General features: G+C 58.0%; 1 protein-coding gene across 1 annotated transcript; it reads right to left on the minus strand.

Annotated features, from left to right (window-relative positions):
* Nucleotides 1–1,792: 1,792 nt before the first annotated feature.
* On the minus strand, nucleotides 1,793–19,095 carry TAS1R2 (taste 1 receptor member 2). The gene is made up of 6 exons (XM_012754068.2): nucleotides 18,914–19,095; nucleotides 16,527–16,827; nucleotides 13,636–14,406; nucleotides 10,223–10,432; nucleotides 3,862–3,985; nucleotides 1,793–2,721 (listed from the first exon to the last, which is right to left on the minus strand). The coding sequence occupies exons 1-6, from the start codon at nucleotides 19,093–19,095 to the stop codon at nucleotides 1,793–1,795; spliced, it is 2,517 nt and encodes an 838-aa protein (XP_012609522.2).
* Between the last annotated feature and the right edge of the window lie 1,701 nt (nucleotides 19,096–20,796).

Consider the following 20,796-nt stretch of genomic DNA (forward strand, 5'->3'; position numbering starts at 1 on the left):
GAGTCTGGGGAGGGATAAATGGGTAGAGCAATAAAGTTCTCAGTGAGGGGCCTGGCAGTAAACGGCAACTGTCGTCCTCACCCAGGTCAACACGATGTGATCCTGAGTGCGAATGTTTGTGGGCACCGAGGTCTGCAACAGGGACTGCATGAATGAGGCCGTGGCTCGGGGGGATGGTGGCAGAGGACAGGGTGCGGAGGTGTCGTGGTTCAGCCATGCGGTGGCACTCAAGGGGCACCTGCTGGGAAGAGAGACAAGCACCGCCCTGCCACGGTGGAGAAGTGGCCCCAAACGTGACGGCCCTCCCCCGCACGCCAGATGATTCCTGCCAAGACCCCGCCACCTGGGGACAAAAGGCAGCCCTGCCCTCCCAGCCACTGACAGGCTCACGGGAGCCGCACCTGCCGGGCTGGCGGGGGACGCACTGTGAGTCGCGTCCAGCGCAGTTCTGAGGAGGCCAGAGGTCGCACAGGAATGGGCTCTCGGAGAGCCCCAACCTGCCTGTGCTCTGGGACAGCAGAGGCGGCTCTGACTCCCGCTCCTGCCTGCGGGCGGGCAGCTCCTGGGCCAGTGGCTCAGCCTCTCTAGGTGGCGGGTGGAGGCCCGGGCGCTGGAGTCCTGGCTCCCCGGCGAGAGGCCAGGTCTGGTGCCGGGACTCGGGGAGTCAGGGCCCCTCCTGTCGCCCGGCCACCACTGGGGCTGGTTGCCACGGACACAGCCGCGCCCAGCAGCGTGGCTTCCCCAGGGTCCAGCGCTGCCCAGGTGGCCGTGCCACCGCGGTGCACACCGGCTCCGGGTCATGCCCGAGGCCCGAGCACCCCAGGACAACACCCAGAGTGTGCGGGGGCGGGCCAGGGCTGGGGAACAACTCGAGGAAGGCTCATTTCCAACACAGGCCAGTCCCAGGGACTAGAGCCCGGGTCTGGGCGTTAAAAACCGAAAACACAACTCTCCGTTGTCTCCGATGGTTTCAGGGCCACGTGGATTTGCAATGGTTGGCATTTATTGAGCACCTACTACATGCACTTCACACACATTTATCTCGGATCTTCAATTGTCCCTGTGCAGCAGCTACTGTTCCTGTTTCAGAGACAGGGCGTGCAGGCTCAGAGAAGACAGATGACCCACCGGCCCGGGACGACACAGCTTGGAAGCGGCAGTGCTGGGACTGAAGCAGAAGACCCTCCGGTTCCAGGGACCTCCGGACACAGGCAGGAAGCTCGTCCATTCACCCGAGTGAGGTTATCACAAGCACAGAAGAAGCACCCAGCATGCCCAGCCATCACTTAGACACAACACAGAAGCCTGGGCCCAGGCTCTCCGGGAGCAGGGACAGGAACCGCAGGCACACGGGCCGCGTCACTGGAGCTCACGCACTGATCGGCAGACGCCACCCATCCCTTCCCCACCCACACCCCAAGGCACCAGCGTGGCCCCTGCACCTTGAACACAGAGAAGGGGATGAGCTGCAACATGCAATGCCCAGCGTGACCACCAGATGGCGGCTGCGGGCTGCTAAATCAGACTTTGTCCTTGGAGACCAAGGGGTCACCTGGCTTGTTTCTAGGACAAGGTGGCACACTGCCTGACAAGCAAAACAGCTCAAGAGAAAGGAACAAAGTCACCAAGTGGGTAAAACGGCCAGGATGCAGAGAACCTCAGAGGAACGCCCAATCAGAGACTGGGGTGACAGGATGCTAGCCGGGGAGCGCGTCCCTGCATCCACCTGGGGCTGAACAAACAGAGCCCCGGCTCCCGGCCCCAGGCGGGCCCTCTGTCCCCGGCCCCGGCGCTAGTCCTTGCGCATGGTGTAGCCCTGGATCATGCTGTTGAAGTAGGCCTGCGTGTTGCGCTCTGGGTAGAAGAGGATCATGTAGCACTTGGGGCCGAAGTACCCCAGGCTGATGGCCAGGAGGTTGAGCACAGTGACCAGCAGGTCCATGATGGTGACCAGCACCCCGCTGTAGACAGACATGAAGGTGCAGAGGGAGACGGAGGAGGTGAAGTAGAAGGTCATGCTGAGGGTGATGAACTTGGCCTCGTTGTAGTTGGTGGGCAGCTCCTTGCCCAAGTAGGCGAAGCTGAAGCCCACCACCGAGAGGGCCAGGTCCAGGCCGGTGCTGATCATCAGCAAGCCGCGGAAGCTGGGGTTGCAGGACAGGATCATGATCTGGGGGTCGTCGGGGTCGGCCCGGGTGGTGGGGCTGGGGCTCGTGGTCAGCAAGTTGCCCACCACGATGGCCACCTTGAGTGAGGTGATGAACGCCACAGAGACGCAGGGCCCGTGGTAGCGGACCCAGTAGCCGTAGGCGCGCGGGAGGTGGCTGGCCATCTTGAAGACGTAGACGATCTGGAAGGAGCGCACGGTGATGCAGGAGATGCAGACGGTGAAGCAGATGGGGAAGAGGGTCTGGCGGCAGAGGCAGGTGGCGGCCGTGGGCGGCCCAATGTACACCGGGACCACCGTGTAGGACACCAGCAGCGGCGCCAGCATCAGGAAGCACATGGGGCCGCCCGCCGAGCGGACCATGGGCGTCTGCAGGTGCCTCCAGAATATCGCCAGGATGGCCAGCGTGCTGAGGAAGCCCAGGGCGGCCAGCATGGCCACGATGATGGTGGGCGCCTCGTGCCACTCCAGGAAGGCCAGCCGCCGCTTGAAGCAGGAGGTGCCGTTCCTGTGCGACCACTTGTTGCTCGGGCAGGGCTGGCAGTCGTATTCGTCTGCAAAAGCCCGCAGCAACCTCCATCAGCCAATCCCAGCCTGCGAGCGCCGACACGCCCCAGGCCCCGCACCGGGGCAACCCCTGCGTTCACAGTTCACCCTCCGAGTCCCTTACACGCACTGGCTCATCAAATCCCCCCAGCAGCCTCACTTCACAGACGAGGAAACTGAGGCTCAGCAAGGTGAAGGAATTTGCCCAAAGTCAAGGAGCCGCAGAGACAGGATTTGAACTGGGGTCTCCTTGACTCAGAACCTAACCAACTAAAGCTCCTCCCTTCTAAGACCTCACTCTCCGGTGTCGGAGGCATGCAACCACTTACTCAAGTAGTTTATTCAGCAAAAACGTTTGTTTGAGACCCACAAACTGGGGACTTGGGGTGGAAGGCCCAGAGAGATGCATGCACCAGCCCATGCCTTCAGGCTCCTGGCCAACCGTCAGAGGAAGGCCAGGGAGATCAATCAAGAAACTTTTGTTCTGCACCTACTCAGTGCCCTGTGCTCCGCCAGGCGCATAGTAAGTGCTGTTTTGGTAGACGGAATCATCCGCTTAATTTACATTCATGCGGTCATGGAACAAGTGTTTGAGCCCTAACTCTGCATGGTACTAAACACTAACGTGGACAGAGTGATGACACTGTCTGCACCTTCCTCAAGCTATGTTCTATAGGGAGAAATGTTCATTCTCCTAACCAAGGAAGTCGCTCGACAAACATTCACGGAGCACTTACATGCTCTGAACTGCACTAAGCACTCGGGAGGCCAGAGAGAAATCGCACCCTGTCCCTGCCTGCCAGAAACTTCCCTCCTATCAGCAGAGCCGTTCGTTCTCCCTCCTGCCTATTCACCCACCCTATTCCCCTGCCTGACACTTGCGCCCCGGGCTGCGTGTGGAGCGGCTCAGCTCCAGCCCTGCATGGGGGTGTCGTCCCTTCTCTCCCCACCCCCAGAAGAACCAGCCCATATTGAGGATTCTGCTCCACACCAGGTACTGGGGAGATACAAGAGGAATCAGACATGGTCCCTGACACTCGGACACTTATACACCTCTGGGAGACCCCAGAGGCCCTGCCAAGGGGGAGGAGCCCTGGAGACCCCAGGGGCGGGGTGGGGCGGGGCAGGGGCGGGGCCTGCGGCTGTACCTGCGGTCTGGTTGAGGAAGGTGCCGGGCAGGCAGTCGATGCACTCAAAGCAGCAGGGGTGGATGCCCACCGGCTTCTTCCTTTGCCCAGGCTGGCAATGCTTGGAACACATGGACAGGGGGACCTGGAGGGAGGAGGGGGAGAGACCCTGAGCCTTCTCTGCCCACACTCTGGGGCTCCACCGCTCCTGGACGGGCGGGATGCTCCGGGAGGGAAGCCGGGTCCTGCCTGGGAGGGAGGGATGCTGGAACTGCCTTTGTAGGGCCCCTCCTGGCTTTGCCTGCCCAAGACCGAGTCCACCTTCCTCGAGTACGATGAAGGCACCAGACTGTCGAGACGGACCCTCTGAGGTTCTAGGAGGACAGGACGCGGCTCCCGGGGCTGCGGGCAGCCGTGTTGTCACTAAGGGGCGACGCACCCAAGGAAGGGTCTGCGAGACGGAGTGAAACCCTGCACCCACACCGGCCCAAAGCCTCACGGTCGCCTCTGGAGTTTTCAGTTCTGCAAGGCAGTGAGTCAACTCTCCTGCTCCTGGCTCGTAATGACCGCTGCTCACGGCACTTCCTGTCACTCACACGCCCAGACTCCCGATGAACACAGCCTTTGGAGGGGCAGAGGTTTCCCAGGTGACCGAGAGCAGGTGGGCAGGGACCCGCCTATTGCTTTTACTGCCACGTTTCCAGAACCTGGAAGAGCACCCAGCAAGGAGGAGGCCACTGGTCACAGCATGTTAAGCGAATGAGTGATTGCACGCAGAGGCAGGGGGAAGAGGGGGGGGGGAGAGGGTGCAGGGGGAAGAGCGGGGGGGGGGGAGGGTGCAGGGAGGGGAGCCGTGCTCCGAATGCTCGTCCATGGCACCCCGACCACGTGGGGAGGGGAAGCAGCCATGGCTCCTGAGCAGGCGAGCGGCCTGCTAAGATCCGGATTGCATTGGGACAGTGTGGCAAAAGCTCACATAGGAAGGGGCACGAGGGGAGCCAGCTAGGGACACCCGGCCCCCGAGCCCCTCTCTCCCGGGCCCTCCGAGGTCCCCTGATTTCCTGCTCTGCCCTCCTGGCCACAGCTGTCAGACAACATTTCCAGACGGCGCATTCTCCTCTCTGAGACGTCTTTGTGGAAGAACCTCAGCGACTCTCCGTCAGCCAAAATAAAACATCTGATCCCCTGCCAGGTTTTCAGATCCCTCCATGGCTTTCCCTGCTTTGCACGTGACTGCACGCATGTGCAGGTATGTCCACAACAACACACACACACACACACACACACACACACACACACCCCTTATCCAGACCTATACCCCACCACTCCCTTGCCAGGTATCTCTCCCCACTTCCAAATCCACCTCTTCACTGTCTCCTAAATAATCAAATTAATCCCACCTCGTACCCCTGGCATCGCCCCCTGCTATTCATTCATTCATTCATTAAAAACGTACTGGGCACACACTGATGCCAGGCACTGAGAATACAGCAGTGACCTAAATGAGCCAGAGTCCCTTTTCTAAAGGAATGAGTGTTTTCACGGGCTAAGAGAGGACAGCAGATATAGAGACATATGTAATGCGATGGACGGTAAGAAACACCGCGATGAAAACCAAAGCAGTGCACGGCGGTGGAGAACGCTGGGGCGCAGGCTGCAATTTCAAACGGGGCGTGCAGGAAAGTTCTCGCCGAGCAGGTGACATTGGAGCAGAGCCCTAAAGGCGGGGGCAGGGGGCACGCACCGTGAAGACACCTGCTCCAGGCGGAGGGAACAGCATGTGCGAAGGCCCCACGGTGGCGGACAGGGGCAGGGTGGAGGGACAGCCAGGCTGGCGTGGCTTGGGGCGAATGGGCAAGAGGGAGAGGGGCAGGTCGGCTCACGGAGGTGGAGTCAAAACACTTCGGCTTTTACTCTGAGACAGAAGCTACCGGAGGATTCCACGCAGAGAAGTGACAAGATCTGACTTTGTTTCGACAGCATGCCCCTGTTTTCTGTGTTGAGTATAGATGGCGAGGGGCAAGGGCAGAGCGAGAGACCAGTAAGCTGTCATTGCGACAGTCCAGGTGGGAGATGGCGTGGCTCTGACTAGACAGGGGGCGGTGCAGGTGAGGAGGGGTCACGTTCTGGAGGCAGACTGGACAGTGTGTCCCAGTGGACTGACTAAGAAAGAAAGGATCAAGAATAACTCCAGTGGGCCGGGCGCGGTGGCTCACACCTGTAACCCTAGCACTCTGGGAGGCCGAGGCAGGAGGATCACTCAAGGTCAGGAGTTCGAAACCAGCCTGAGCAAGAGCGAGACCCCCGCCTCTACTAAAAATAGAAACAAATTAATTGAACAACTAAAAATATATAGAAAAAATTGGCCGGGCATGGTGGCGCATGCCTGTAGTCCCAGCTACTCGGGAGGCTGAGGCAGGAGGATTGCTTGAGCACAGGAGATTGAGGTTGCTGTGAGCTAGGCTGACGCCACGGCACTCACTCTAGCCCTGACAATAGAGTGAGACTCTGTCTCATAAAAAAAAAAGGAAGAAGAAGAACTCCAGTGCTTGGGGTCTGAACAACAAGGCTGCCTTCTGCTGAGACGGGCAGCCCCAGGGGAGCAGGCTGGAGTAGCCAGACGGACATTTAAGTTCAAGTTCAGGGGAGAGGTGTAGTGTCTGAAGACACAAAACTGGGAGTTGTAAAAAAAAATGTGGATGAGATTTCAAGCCATGTAGACAGAGAAGAGAATAAATCCAACGTCTGAGCCCTGACACCCTCCAGGGTTAAAGATCAAGGAGATGAGGAGGAACCAAGAAGAGAGACCGAGAAGGAGCAGTCACGGGCGTGGGGAAACCAGGAGAAAGAACGGCCCAAATCCAAGTAAATACATCGTATCCAAAGAGGAAAAGTGACCAGTGTGATCAAATGCTGTCCACAGGCTGACCACGATGGCAACACATGGGTACCAGTAACCTTGACAAAAACAATGTCTTCTGAGTGCTGTGGATAAGAGCCTTGTCCAGGTGGTAAAAGACAGACCGGGGCACCTCCAGTGGACAGTGAGAAGCTTGGAAGCAGTGATGCCCCCTCATAAGCATTTGCCCTCCCCGGCTTGGGGGCAGCGTCACCCACTGCCCGGGGCTTGCAGACTAAATGGTTCACTGACGCAGGGTCGCATGTCACTCGACAGGGGTACCTTTCCTGGTGAGGGGGGCGTGCCATGAGCTCATGACCACAGGGTCAGCTGGTCCTGACATGCACCACATCACCCGGAAGTATCCAGTCTAAAAAAAAATATGGGATGGGCTGGTCGCGGTGGCTCACGCCTGTAATCCTAGCACTCTGGGAAGCCGAGGAGGGTGGATTGCTCGAGGTCAGGAGTTTGAAACCAGCCTGAGCAAGAGCAAGACCCCGTCTTTACTAAAAATAGAAAGAAATTAGTTGGCCAACTAAAAATATATAGAAAAAATTAGCCGGGCATGGTGGCGCATGCCTGTGGTCCCAGCTGCTCAGGAGGCTGAGGCAGAAGGATCGTTTGAGCCCAGGAGTTTGAGGTTGCTGTGAGCTAGGCTGACGCCACGGCACTCAATCTAGCCTGGGCAACAAAGCAAGACTCTGTCTCAAAAAAAAAAAAAAAAAATGATGGGATGGCATACTAAAAGCTCGGCTACGGTTCCATCTTGGGGGCCACACCCTGTGGGGTGGGGACACTGCCCTTTGGAATGAATACGTACAGGATGAGACATTGACATTGGATAAATGGCTGGCATACTGTGCTGTGACCCCAACAGCTAGAATAGGTGGGCCCAGCAACCACAAGGCAGGAGAAAGACTGGCCACGGTGGCCATTATTCTCAGGGCACACTGTATGCTGGGATTGGTCCTGCTCCCTGCATCTTGGACTCTGCTAGGCTAGAGGCTCTGGCCCCCAGAGGGGGAATACTTCCACCAGCGGAGACAACAGGGCTCTGGGATGACCCCCCTGGGCCTTTGGCCGTCCTCGTGCCGGGGAATGAGAAGCCAGGGAAGGCGGAGGCATTGGCTGGGACTGGCGTGAGGAGCCGGGGTTGCTGCTGCACAGGTGGGCGGGAAGCGGTGGGTCTGGAATCCGGGCAAGCTCGGCGCTTCTACACCAGAGACAACCGCCCACGCGGAGCAGCTGCGGGCCAGCCCAGCAAAGGCAAGGCGGCTGCGGCTCCGCTGACGTTGGGTGGAGGTCTGGGCCACCCCGCCAGGCAGGTGACCGAGGGCAGCCGGCTCCTGGCTGAGGGTGAAGGAATCCACAGGGGACGGCGGAAGGAGAGAGGATGAGTGTCAGAGACAGCCCTGGGCCTGTGGCTGCATCCGCCAAAGTCCCCTTTTGTAGACTGGGCTGGCTGCTGCCCTGAACCCCGCCACTCGCCAGGCTCCGTGAAGGGAACGCGCATCGAGGGGAACAGGGAGCGCGCACATTTCCATGGCCTGCCTTCCCTCGTATTTTCCCAGCCACCTTTGGTTCCAGCTGCTGCTGCAGCCACTCATTTCCAGCAGGCGTCACCTGTCGGTGCCTGGCCTCTGCCACGCGGCTCTCTTGCAGGCTGGCCTGGGGCTGCGGCCGAGATGCCCGCGGGAAGCTGCCGGGCACTCACACACGTGCAACCTGCAGCGCGAGGGTGCTGGCACCGCACGGCGTGGCCCCTGCCACCGGCAGACCAGAGTCGATTCTAAGGTGGCTCTTCAGAAGGTCCCAGCGAGACTGAGCTCCAGTTGCTCACGGCAATGTCTGGCTTGAGAACCGTCCTCTTGGACTGACTTTCCCTCTTCCCTGTGGACTCCTCTCACCCCGCCCCTGCTCGAGTCCGTGCATCACGCCCTGCAACAAGTCACCTGCACATAAACCCTCAGGCTCTGCTTTCTGGCGGAAACGCAGGCTAAGACACCAGCATGGGCCGAATCGTGTCCTCCTTGAAGTCCTAACCCTCAGGACCTCAGAATGCGGATTTAGCCGGAAACAGGGTCATTGCGGTTGTAATGAGTTAAGACGAGGTCATACTGGAGTAACAGCGGGTCCCTAGTCTGGTACTACCGGCGTCCTGATCAATTGCGGAGACAGACACGCACGCAGCGAGAACCCACGTGAGGGTGAAGGCAGAGATCGGCTGGTGCGTCCCCACTCAGGGAACGAATGCCTAAGACCACTGGCAGCCACCAGAAGCCGGGGCAGGGACTGGAACCCACCTCCCTCCTCCCAGCCCTCAGAGGGAACCAGCCCTGCCGAGACCTTGATTTTGGACTTCCAGCCTCCAGGACTTGAGACAATACACTTGTGTTGTTTGAGTCCCCCAGTGTGTGACACTTTGTTATGGCAGCAGACACCAGCCCAGCTACTCCACCAAACCCAGAGATGCTCAGGAACGGCAGCATGGGTGCCCCTGGGACCGGGGACAAAGCCTGCCATGCGGGGTGGGCAGAAGCGGGTACAGGACATTATCAAAGGAGAGCGACCAAGGCTCTTGTGAAGCTTTTAGATCCCTGCGTCCCCTCCCTCGGGGTACGGGCTGGCCTCTGTCCCTCTGCACTCCAGCAGGATTCTGATGGTCTACTACCTAAACAGGGCAAGCAGAGGCTCCTTAAATTGGCAGATGTCAGACACAGTTGAGAGCACAGCTACCGTACCACGAACGTGAGTATTAAACGGCAGGATGTGGCCTAAATGCTGTATAGAGAGAACCGTCACCACGGACAAGCTGTGTGGCCTCAGCCAGGTCATGCAACCTCTCTGTGCCTTCCGTTTCCTAACCCGTAACATGGGGAGAATGGTGGTATCTATCCCCTGTGGTTGATATGAGAATTGAAGTCCTGGCCAGGTGCGGTGGCTCACACCTGTAAAATCCCAGCACTCTGGGAGGCCGAGGTGGGAGGATCACTTGAGATCAGGAGCTCGAGACCAGCCTAAGCAAGAGCGAGACTCCATCTCTACTAAAAACAGAAAAATTAGGCGGATGTTGTGACACAAGGCTGTAGTCCCAGCTAATCGGGAAACTGAGGCAGGAGGATCGCTTGAGCCCAGGAGTTTGAGGCTGCAGTGAGGTATGAGGACACCACTGCACTCTACCCAGGCACTCCCTCTGTGTCAAAAAAACAGAGAGAGAACTGAAGTCCTCAGCTCGGGTCCTGGAACACACGTGCTCAGTGAGCGTTTGCTTAGCAGAGGTCCCCCGGGCCCCTCTGTCCCAAGGAGCTGGGAAGCGCAGATGAGCCACAGCTCTCGATCAGTGGGGACAGAACAGGACCCTGGGCACACGCCTGCAAAGACAGGTCCCGCCAGCTGTAAGTCAAGACGCCCCAGACACCCTCCTTGCTGAACAGGGCCGCCAGCATGAGCCCCAGATCCCCCCGCCAGGCCCCGCAAGCTGACCATGTTGTTGGGCGTGTGCCAGGAGATGTGGCCGATGTTGGTCAGCTGCCGCTGCAATGGGTAGTAGGACGCGACGCTCTGGAAAGGGCTCTGGCTCAGGTCCCACTGCCACTGGACGACCTCCAGGGGCATAGGCATGTCCCCGTCCTGGTCGAAGGTGATCTGGTGGCCCAGGAGGGTGAAGTTGACCTTCCAGATCTCCTTAAGTAGCTGTGGGGTTGGAAGGAAGAAGGAGGTGGAGCTGGCATCAGAGTCGGAGCTAGACCTGGCAGAGAGTCTGCCGTCCCACTGGCCTTGATTTCCGCCTCTGTGAAATGGGGGCGGGAAGGCTTCAGAAAGGAGGCTGTTTGGGAGGCAGTGGCTGAGAGCTCTGCTCTGGAATAAGACGCATGTGGGCTGAGGCCTCAGCTCTGCCACTTGCTGTGAGGGCTCGGACCTGTTGCTTAACCTCTCTGAACCCCGGCTTCCTCTTCTGCAAAGTGGGAGCAATAACGACTCTACCTTCCAGGCTCGGAAGCAGCAAAGGAGGTCATCTCTATGAGGGGCTTAGAACAGAGCCTGAGGAACAGTAAGTGCCCACGTCCTACTGGGTGCTGTCATTATCCCTTTTCCTGGAAGTCACCTCGGTCATCCCTCTGGGACTCAAGACGGGAGGGCCAGAGTCCACTGTCTCTCTCTCTGCAAAGCTCAGCTGGAATGTCCCCCTGCTCCCTGGGTCCTTGATGTCGCCCCACACCTTAGGGCCCGCTCTCATTCCAATCTCCCCCAGCCCCTCCACACCCTCCGTACACAGAGCTGTAACACCTAGAGCATGTTTTGCACTCAGCGTCCTCTAGCCTGAATTCCAGTCCTAGTTCTGTCCTCAATTTGCTGTGTGACTTTGGGCAAATCGCTGAACCTTGCTGGGCTGACCCTGAAAGAGCTTCCAGCTCAGACACTCCATCAGTCTGGCACCTAGATTTTCCCTCCATAAATGGGAGAGTCCACTGGGCTACACCTCAAGAGCTCACCTCAGCTCAGGGACTGACAGGTACACAGAGAGCCAAGGGAGTTTGGGCCCTGGCCTCCCCTTTCCCTGTTCAGGGAGCGAGGTGCTGGGTGTCTGTGTCATACCCCTGCAGTGACCTGGGATCTGAGGGATCCAAGATATGACCCCTAAGGGGACAGGAAGCATCGCCCTGTAGTTCTCCTGGGTAGGTGGGACCTAGACTGGTGTCGGCAGAGACCTGGCATCTTGGGGCTGCCCCTTGGGTCTGGGTCCTGTTTTCCCTTCCTCAGTAGTCCCACCCCACCCCAGCGCTGGCTCCACACCCCAGGCAGACCCAGGCACCTCTCCAGCCCACACTGTCTCCTGGGCCAGGCACCTGGTGTCAGAAATGAATGAGGAGGAAGAGGAAGAGGAGGAGTACATTCGGCCTCTACTCCGGGCCAGGTAATCTGCATACACAATTGCTAATCCTCTCAATAACCCAGCAGGGTACGTCTACCTGCTATTTAACAGATGAGAAAACCAAGGCTCAGAGATATTAAGTAACTTGCCCAAGTTTGCAAGCTAGCGGTGGCAGAGCTGGGATCCCAATCCAAGTATGTCTGACGGCAAAGCTCTGCCCAGCTCACCACCACCGGCCTCCCACAATACGGACAGGTGGGCCATACCTGAGACGCCTGAGGGGTGCACGGAGGCGGAGGGAAGGGTAGGGTGAAGCGCTAGAGTGGATGGCAAGCGGGCAGCAGGTGCAGCAGGCTGTGGTCCCGGCTCCAGGGCAGGCCGGCCGACTGCAGGGTCCCTATCAGGGTCCCAAGGGCCCCTTTTCCCCCACGGTGAAATAAAGTGATCGGACCAGAAAATTCTGAGAAGATCTCACAGCTCTGACCCTCTATGATTTGATCACATTGTCAGTTGGATGAGCACAGGACCCCCCAATTTGCCAGCTTGGGTTTACCCCCCCATGCAACCCCCCATGGGCGGCACATCCCCCCAGCACGCCACCCAAGTCGTCTGACCACCCCTCTGCCTCTCCCTCTGCCTCACCTCTCATGGGTGCCCGTCCCCCCCCACCCCTGCACTATTTCATCACCATCCCCTACTCCACCACCCCTGGCCACTCCCTGGCTGGGTGACTGTCACCTCTTGGAAACTCAGCTTCACCTGTCTATGGGAAAGCAGCGGTATAGTGAGGGTGACTACTCACAGAGAGTCTGGGGAAGGATGATCACTCACATAAAGGGGTTCTAGCACAGTGCCGGGCACAGTAAGCGCCCATTCATTCATTCATCCATTCAGTAAATATTCACTGAGCCAGCCCAGGGCCAGCAACTTGGGATACAGCAATGAGTAGGGTTGCTAAGGTCCCTGCTCACACAGGCTTACATCTGGGGGTTGGGCTGGGAAGTTGACAACAAACAAAAAAGCAAATAAGGTACAGTAACAACTTGGGGTATGTGTTATGACAAAAATAAACAGGGCGCTGAGGCAGGACCCAGCATTGGGGTGGGGGAAGGTATAAGGACACCACATACAGGTTGCAAGTTTGCAGGTTGTGCCCTGCACACACCTGGGTGGAACAGCTGGAGTCCCGCCCACTCAGGCCACCAAGCTGTGCGCCCCCCAGAGCAAAGGGCATCTTGGTCTCACTGGTCTGCACAAAAGGGCATCACTTTTTGATTCTCGATGGCACTGTCCACGCCAGTGGAGACGCTGGGTGAAGCCTGCACGGGCTGGGCTGGGCTCCCCACGCCTCTGGTCTCTGTCACCCCCCACCCCAACTGTAAATTGGCTCCTTGTATCTTACCAACTGGCATCAGAATTCCTTTTAATGAATAACTACAGTTTGGTTTTGTTTTTTTTTTTTAAAGATGTGTTCAGGGTTGCAAGGTTAGGCTCTGAGATTATGGGATGAGAGGTACGACTAAAATAGAACGAGAGAGAGGATTTTTAGAGAGCTAACTAAATTGCTCTGTTAAGGCAGTGAACAGTTACTTGGGGAGAGGGATCTAGGAAGGGGAGGAAGAGGAGAACAAAGAGGGCAGATGGGGGCAGGGTTTGGGGATGTGGATGAGCAGCAGTGGGGGAAGGCTGGCCCCCAATTGTGAAAAAGTCCAGGAACTACTATATTTAAGAACAAAGAACTGGGGATCTCACTGCCTGTGGGACTTCCTTCCAGCGAATTCCACCTGAAATCTGGGAGGACTATCTTGGATGGTGAGGGTTAAGTTAATTTGAAAACGAATTTTGTTTGGCACCCAGAAGGACTCCTGGTGCCTGTGTCTGGAGGAGGGTGGGATGGCCCCATGGCCTCTCCCGCACCCCCCAAGGGAGGTGCAGGTTAGAGCAGAGCTTGGGGGAGGGGTGGCCCTGCGGTCTCCATGGCAACCTCGGAGTCCCGGCTGGCTTTGGCTTCGCTCAGCCTCACCTGCCAGGGATAGACCACCTCCTTGGTGCAGCCGGTCTCCCCGCAGCCCAGGAGGCTGTGCAGGGCGTGCGCCACGGCGTAGACGGCCGAGTACACGCTGTAGACGATGCGCTCTCCCGAGAGCGTGAGAACTTCGTTGAAGGTCTCCGTGGTGTTGAAGCACTTGTCGCACTCCTGGTTGCAGGTGGCCCCCCGGCCGTTCCTGCTGGGCGGCGAGCCGGCCTGCCAGCGGCGCATGCGGAACTCGCTGAAGCCCGGGATGGGCACGTTCTGGATGGTGACGCCCAGGAAGGTGCCCGTGTGGCGCAGCTCGGTCAGGTTGTGCAGCACCGGGTCGATGGCCCAGGACTCGGAGGCGATCCACACGGCGCCCGTGAAGTTCCAGCGCACCACCTCGTGGAAGAAGTTGTGCAGGGCCAGGTCCGGGGAGAACACCACCACCACGCGCGCCGAGGTCTGCTGCAGCTTGTCCACGATGGCCCTCAGGCGCCTGTGCTCCTCGGGCGTCATGACCTGGTTGGGCTGCGGCGTGGGCAGCGACTCCTGGAAGGCGATGCAGATGTCGCGGCCCGTCAGCCGCTCGCTGAGCCGCTGGCCGTTGTCCCGGCCGTAGTCGTCGCTGCTCACCAGCACCACGATCCAGTTCCAGCGGAAGTGCAGCAGCAGCTGCGCGATGGCCTCCACGTGGTGGTCCGCGCTGGGCATCGTGCGCAGCAAAGCCGGGAAGCGGTCCTTGTCGCGCAGCTGGTCGCTGATGGCGCTGTAGGTGATCTGCGGGGGAGGAGGGGCCGCTGGCGTGAGCGAGCGCCCCGTCACCCCGGGGCTATTTGGGGAGCACCTGGCCCGAGACGAGCCGGGGCTAGGCGGTTTGCACCGTTGTCATCACGGTCACAAGGGAGCAACGTGCAGTGAGCACCTACTGTGTGTCGGGACTTAGGCTAGGTGCCTTACCTGTGCATCGTCGTGATTTTGAGCACCTACCGTGTTCCATGCCCAGGGCCAAGTGATGTGCACACCGTGGTCACTAGCACAGTAGCATTTAGTGAGAACCTGCCCTGGGCCAGGTGACTGGCATCCTGATCATTCCCAGCATCTAGTAACATTTAGTGAGCACCTACTGTGTGTCCCCGAGCATAGCGCTTTCTTTCTTACTCGCCACATTTCTTCTCTCTGCCTCCAGGTCATCACATTCTTGGTGTTCTTCCCACTTCACTGGGTGTTCCATCTCCTTTGCTGGTTGCTTCCCTTCTCCATGACCTCTTAACCTCGGAGGACCCCAGGGCTCAGGCTTGGGTCATTGTCTCTTCTCTAGCCACTGTCCCTCCCTTGGTGACCTCATCCTGCCCACGCCGACAGCTCCCAGTGTACAGCCCTGGCCTGGACCTCTGCCCTGAACTTCAGACTCTCGTTTGCAGCCACCTGCCTGACATCTCAAACTCCACAAACTGAACTCCTGTTCTCCTTTGAGCCTGTTCCACGCGTCACCTTCCCCATCTGGGTGGATGGAGACTCCATCCTTCCAGTTACTCGGGCCGAAAACTCTGGATTCATCCTGGACTCCTCTCTCGCACATGCCACGTTTGGCCCATCGGCAAACCCTGCTGGGTCTCCCTTCAAAATGTGTCCATCGGGTACCTGTCACCCTCCCGCTCCCTCCCGGTCCAGCCACCCTCATCATCTGCGCCTGCATTGCGACATTATCCTCCCACCCTTCCTCCTACTGTCTACGCTCAACGTGGCAGCCAGGTGACGCTGCGTTCCCACATGTCGAGTCACCCTACTCCTCTGCTCAGGACCCTTCCACAGCTCTGAGTATGACCCAGGAAAAGCCAGAGTCCTTCACTGGCCCCTTAAGGGGCTCCATTGTTGGCCCGGCCCTCACCTCTCTGATTTCATCTCCTCCCACCCCACCCTAGTTCTGCTCACCCAATCTCTCTGTGCCCACCGCTGGCCGCTCGATCCCCTCTGCCCTGCCCCACTCTCGCTTTTATCCACTGCACATCTCACCTTCTAACATCCTGCGTCACTCACTTATTTACACTTTTTAGCTCTCTCCCTACCAGAAGAGAAGCTCCATGAAGGCAGTGGTCTTTGTTTTGTTGCCAGCGGTATCCCAGCACCTACAACGGTACCTGGCACACAGTAGGTGCTCGGTAAATGTTTGTTACATGAATGAGAAAATGAATTCAGTCCTTGACTCGTTCTTTCACATCAAAATAGTAACATTTATTGAGTACCTACTATGTGTCAGACCCTGCAGTAGGTGCTTTGCATAACAAAAATTATAGCAGCCATTACAGTATCTGTGACTACCTACTATGTGCTGAGCGTTACTCTAGCTGCTCTTTTAATTTTTTTTTTTCTCTTTCTTTTTCTTGCCCAGGATAAACTAGTATCTTTTAATTAACATATACTCAATAGCAGACCGTGCGCTAGGCAACTGTACAGAATAATATTGAGCTCTTTGAGTTCTTTATCTCCTGTGCAAAATGCTTTACACACTAGTGATACGTTGCTGTCGCCATTGACTGCTGTGTGCTAGAGACTCCTTCCCAGGTTGAACGCTATAACCTTAGGCAGCCCTGGGATGGAACTCTTATCATCTCACTTTATAGGTGGGGAAACTGAGGCTCAGAAGAGTTAAGAGATTCACCAAAGGCTTCACAGTGGCCAAGACTCAGTGCAAGATGCACGCCCAGGTCAGTCTGCCTTCAAAGCCTGGGCTCTTACCCCATGGGCTGGGCTGCCTTCTCAGGAAGGGGGTTGAAGTCCCGGCCCTGCCTCTCATCCTCCCACCCGCCATGATGGATGGGGGAGGGGCTGCTGAGCCCCCTGGACAACCACCCCTCGGGCCCCTCCCCAGCCCCTTCTCCGGGGCCCAGGGGTCTCACCTGTGGAAGGAGAAAGAGGGAGAGAAAGTTGGCCACAGTTACGACAGACTCAGAGTTGTCAGGGCCGATGACAGCCACCACCCGGGGCACGTACTGGCTGTAGTCCTCCTTGATGGGCAGGAAGTAGTCCTCCCGCGCCAGGAAGTAGAGCACGGGCTGCACATTGTTGGAGATGTAGCACACGTCCACCATCTCGTAGCCCAGCTGCACGCCGGGCAGCAGGCTGCTGTGGTTGTTGATCTCCTCCACCGCGAAGCGCATGGCCTGCATGAGGTTGTAGCCCAGCACCTTCATCTCGTACCTGGAGGGGCCGCAGTGGGAGCAGGTGGGGCAGGTGCAGAGTCAGGTGGGAAGGGGATGGGAGAACCAGCCTGCTCCTCCTCCCTGCCACAGGAAAGCCAAGGCGTTGGCCAAGAAGGAGCCACTCCAAAAGGTTCTGGCACTTTTGCCACATCATTGTCACCAAGCATATCTCTAGGGTCACCATCATCCCGATGGCCACCACTGACACTATGATCCGTGTGACCACCTTCACTGCCATCCCTATAACCTCCATCAGCACTCTACTGATGCCCACTGGCATAACCACTGTCACCCACTGCAGCCTCCAAATCACCATCACCACTGTCACCGTCATCACCATTATCCCTGTTACCAATATCACTGCCACTGCCCTCATCATCACCACATCCTTGAGACCGCCATCACCACCATCATCACCACTACAACCATCGCCACCACCACCATCATCACCATCACCACCACCACCATCATCACCATCACCATGACCACCACCATCATCACCACCACCACCACCATTATCACCATGACCACCACCATCATCACCACCATCACCATGACCACCACCACTATCATCACCACCATCACCATCACCACAACCATCACCACCACCACTATCATCACCACCACCACCACCACCACCATCATCACCATCACCATGACCACCACCATCATCACCACCACAACCATCACCACCACCACCACTATCATCACCATGACCACCATCACCATCATCACTATCATCACCGCTATCATCACCACCACCATCACCACCATCACCATGACCACCACCACTATCATCACCACCATCACCATCACCACAACCATCACCACCACCACTACCATCACCACCACCACCACCACTATCACCACCACCACCATCATCACCATGACCACCATCACCACCATCATCACCACCACAGCCATCACCACCACCACTGTCATCACCATCACCACCCTCACCACCATCACCATCACCACCACCATCATCACCATTACCACCACCATCATCACCATCATCACCACCACAACCATCACCACCACCACCATCACCACCACCACTATCATCACCATCATCACCATGACCACCATCACCATCATCACTATCATCACCACCATCATCACCACCACTATCATCACCATCACTGCCATCATCACCATCACCATCACCACCATACTCTTCACCATTTTCATGGTCACCAGTGTTTCACGATAACAGTATTACTGTCATCAACATTATCAGCATCACCACTTTCATCACCACCACCACCGTCATTACACTCCCCACCATTCTCACAGGTTCAGAAAATCCAACACCGTGCTTAGCACCATCCCTGGCACCGCCACCCTCAGCACCCTTAAACCAGCATAGAATCTTCCCAGTGTCATAAATAGTGCATGTCTTATAGTCAACCCTTCATCAGCTTTTGCACTCTCCTTTTCTTCTTCCTGTCTCCTGGAATACCTTGGCCCTCTCTGAACAAAGTCATCACTATTTTATAGTCCCAGGCTGGCTCCATGTCCCAGCCTTCATCCTTGCATGAGGATGACCCATCCAATCTCCAAGTGATGCTGCCATCCCGACGGGCTCACAGAGGAGGTGAGGAAATGCCCTCCAGTCCTGGCAGCCCTACCCTCCCAACCACAGCCCTGGGGAGACTCGAACCTCCCCTTGCAGGCTGAGAGCCTCCTACAGAAAACCCACATTCTGCCTCCCAGAGATTTTGAGACCAGGCCTTGGCTCAGACTCATTGAGAAATCCCCCAGCTGCCAAAGCGGATGGGGTGGTTTTGATGGTCTCTAAGACCCTCAAGGCTCAAACACCCTATAACTCTTTATAAAGACATGTGACATCAGGACAACCCAGGTCTGTGTTTCGGAACACAACTGCCAAAGAGTTTGGTAAAGTGGATTGTGCGGGTCATCCCTGGGGACCAGCAGGGTGGATGCAGAATAGGGCATCCGGCAAAGAGTGGGGAGGAGCGATCTGAGCCCTCGGTCCTGGCCTGGCCCCGAGGACCCCAGGACCAGCCCTGGCCGCCCACCCCACCCCGACCACCATTTCCAGGCTCACGCTGGAGACTCACTCCTTGCACTTGGGCACCTGCAGGTAGTTGAGGTGGACAGTGCCCTTCACGTTGGCGTGCAGCGTGAAGAGGCCGCCCAGGAGGTAATCTCCAGCCAGGTAGAAGTCCGAGCTCTCGGCCGGCCCGGCCGGGACCTGCAGCAGGAGGGACAGGGAGCAGACCATCCTTGCCCAGGGCCCCATGGCTAGCAAGTGCGGGTCTCGGGAGGTGGCCCTGCCTCCCCGGAGAGCTGGCTGGTTGACACAGGACATTTGCACAGACATTTACATAGCAATGGTCCCGCCACTGACTGTGGGGCACCTGGGACAGGTGGAAAGGTGTGAGGGCCCTGGGGGCAGGAAAGGAGGCAGGAATTAGGCTGATCCTTTCTAGGACCACAGTGGGGCCTGGGTGCTCTAGGAGAGCCCCATTTGGAGGGAGAGAGAACATCCTGGTAACCTGGCCACACCTCAGCCTTCCGCCACTTGTCCGAGGACAGGTCTCACCTCCCTGACGTTTACAACATTTCCGGAGTAAAGGGCAGAGGTGCTCTCAGGAGACAGAAAAGGGTGGCAAAAAGAGCCCGGGCTTTCGAGCCCCGCCAGGTTGCACCCGGCATGTGGTGATGTCCATGTGGCACCCGAGCCATTAGGTGTTCAAAAAGTAGTGGCCACTGTTGGCAAGAACCAGGCATCACACTGAGCGCTGGCATCCATCACCTCGTTGGATGCTGCCAGTAACTGGGACTATCACCCCATTTCACAGATGAGGACATTGAGGCACCGAAAAGCTAAGAAGCCCACCCTAGGCTGCACAGCTAGCAGAGCTGGGGTTCGAGCCACACGGTCTGACACTTCATCGCCACGCCGCGTCACACCACGACGTTAGTGCTTTGGGTGAACAGCGGCAGCAGAGAGAATGGGGGGGGGCGTGGTCTCGCTCCCTCCGACGGCGCCATCTGTCAGCCCGCCAGCACGTCCGCCAGCTCTGCAGGGTGAGTCCCCCCTGCGTGCGCCCCCCTGAGACCCCACGCCAAGGGGCAGGGGTGCTGGCAAAACGCCAAGCTGAAAATTCCTAAAGTCAAAGGTGACCACCCCTAAGGAGTCAGAGGGAGGGAGATGGCGCCAGGGAATTAGGGACCCACTTGAATCAGAGACCCGTGGCCACGTATGCTGCTTTGTTCCTCTCCAGCCCTGACAAAGTGTGGCCTCGCGGGAGCCTCGGGGGACCTGGCACATGATGTGGAGTGCAGGTAGGGTCTGTTCCAGGCGCATCGCGGCTGCTGGGGCCTGGGGCTCCGGTGGACAGAGACCTCCAGGTACGACACCCCGGCCAGGCCCAGCGCCTCCTTCGGGGCCCCGTGTAAGCTTCTTCTCCTCCAAGAGAGCCCCCTGCTCTGAGCAGCAGCCACCCTCCTGTCTGTGTGGTCACCGGGCACCCGTGACCAGCCTTACACTGCTGGCCGGCTCCTGCCGCGGCTGGCGTCCACCAGACCCAAGGAGCCTTGAGGCCACGTGACTCTGACCGACCTGAATTGACGTGAGCTGTTTGCTGTGTGAGCACGGGCAGGTTGCTTAACCTCTCTGAGGCTCTGTTTCCTCCCCCCTGACGCAGGGGCGATAACTGATAGCTGCCTGGGACTTGTGTGGGGATGAAACAAAACGGCCCGTGCGAAACGCGGGGTGCAGAGCAGACCCTGCAGCAAGCTGTTTGCCAGAGTGCGAGGCTGTCCCCTCTTGGAATGGAAGGACCTGTCACGGGCACCAGCGGCTCTGCGCCCCAAAGCTTCCGGAAGTCGCCCTGAAGGACGCTGGGTGTCGTGAGCAGCTCCAAGCTGGGGGGGGCACCCCTCCCTTGCCCCGACTTCTCCTCCAGTGAGGTCAGCCCGTGGACCTTTAAGACAG

The sequence above is a fragment of the Microcebus murinus genome, chromosome 2 (genome assembly GCF_040939455.1).
Source record: "Microcebus murinus isolate Inina chromosome 2, M.murinus_Inina_mat1.0, whole genome shotgun sequence".
Classification (NCBI taxonomy): Eukaryota; Metazoa; Chordata; class Mammalia; order Primates; family Cheirogaleidae; genus Microcebus; species Microcebus murinus.

What these genes read in the sequence shown, in the direction of transcription:
- TAS1R2 (XM_012754068.2), bottom strand. Translation starts at nt 19,095, where the DNA reads ATGGGGCCCTGGGCAAGGATGGTCTGCTCCCTGTCCCTCCTGCTGCAG. An exon ending in CCCTCTTTCTCCTTCCACAG is followed by an intron (nt 14,407 to 16,526) that starts GTGAGACCCCTG and finishes CCTCCCCCGCAG; the next exon opens with ATCACCTACAGCGCCATCAG. An exon ending in AGGTGGTCTATCCCTGGCAG is followed by an intron (nt 10,433 to 13,635) that starts GTGAGGCTGAGC and finishes CCAACCCCACAG; the next exon opens with CTACTTAAGGAGATCTGGAA.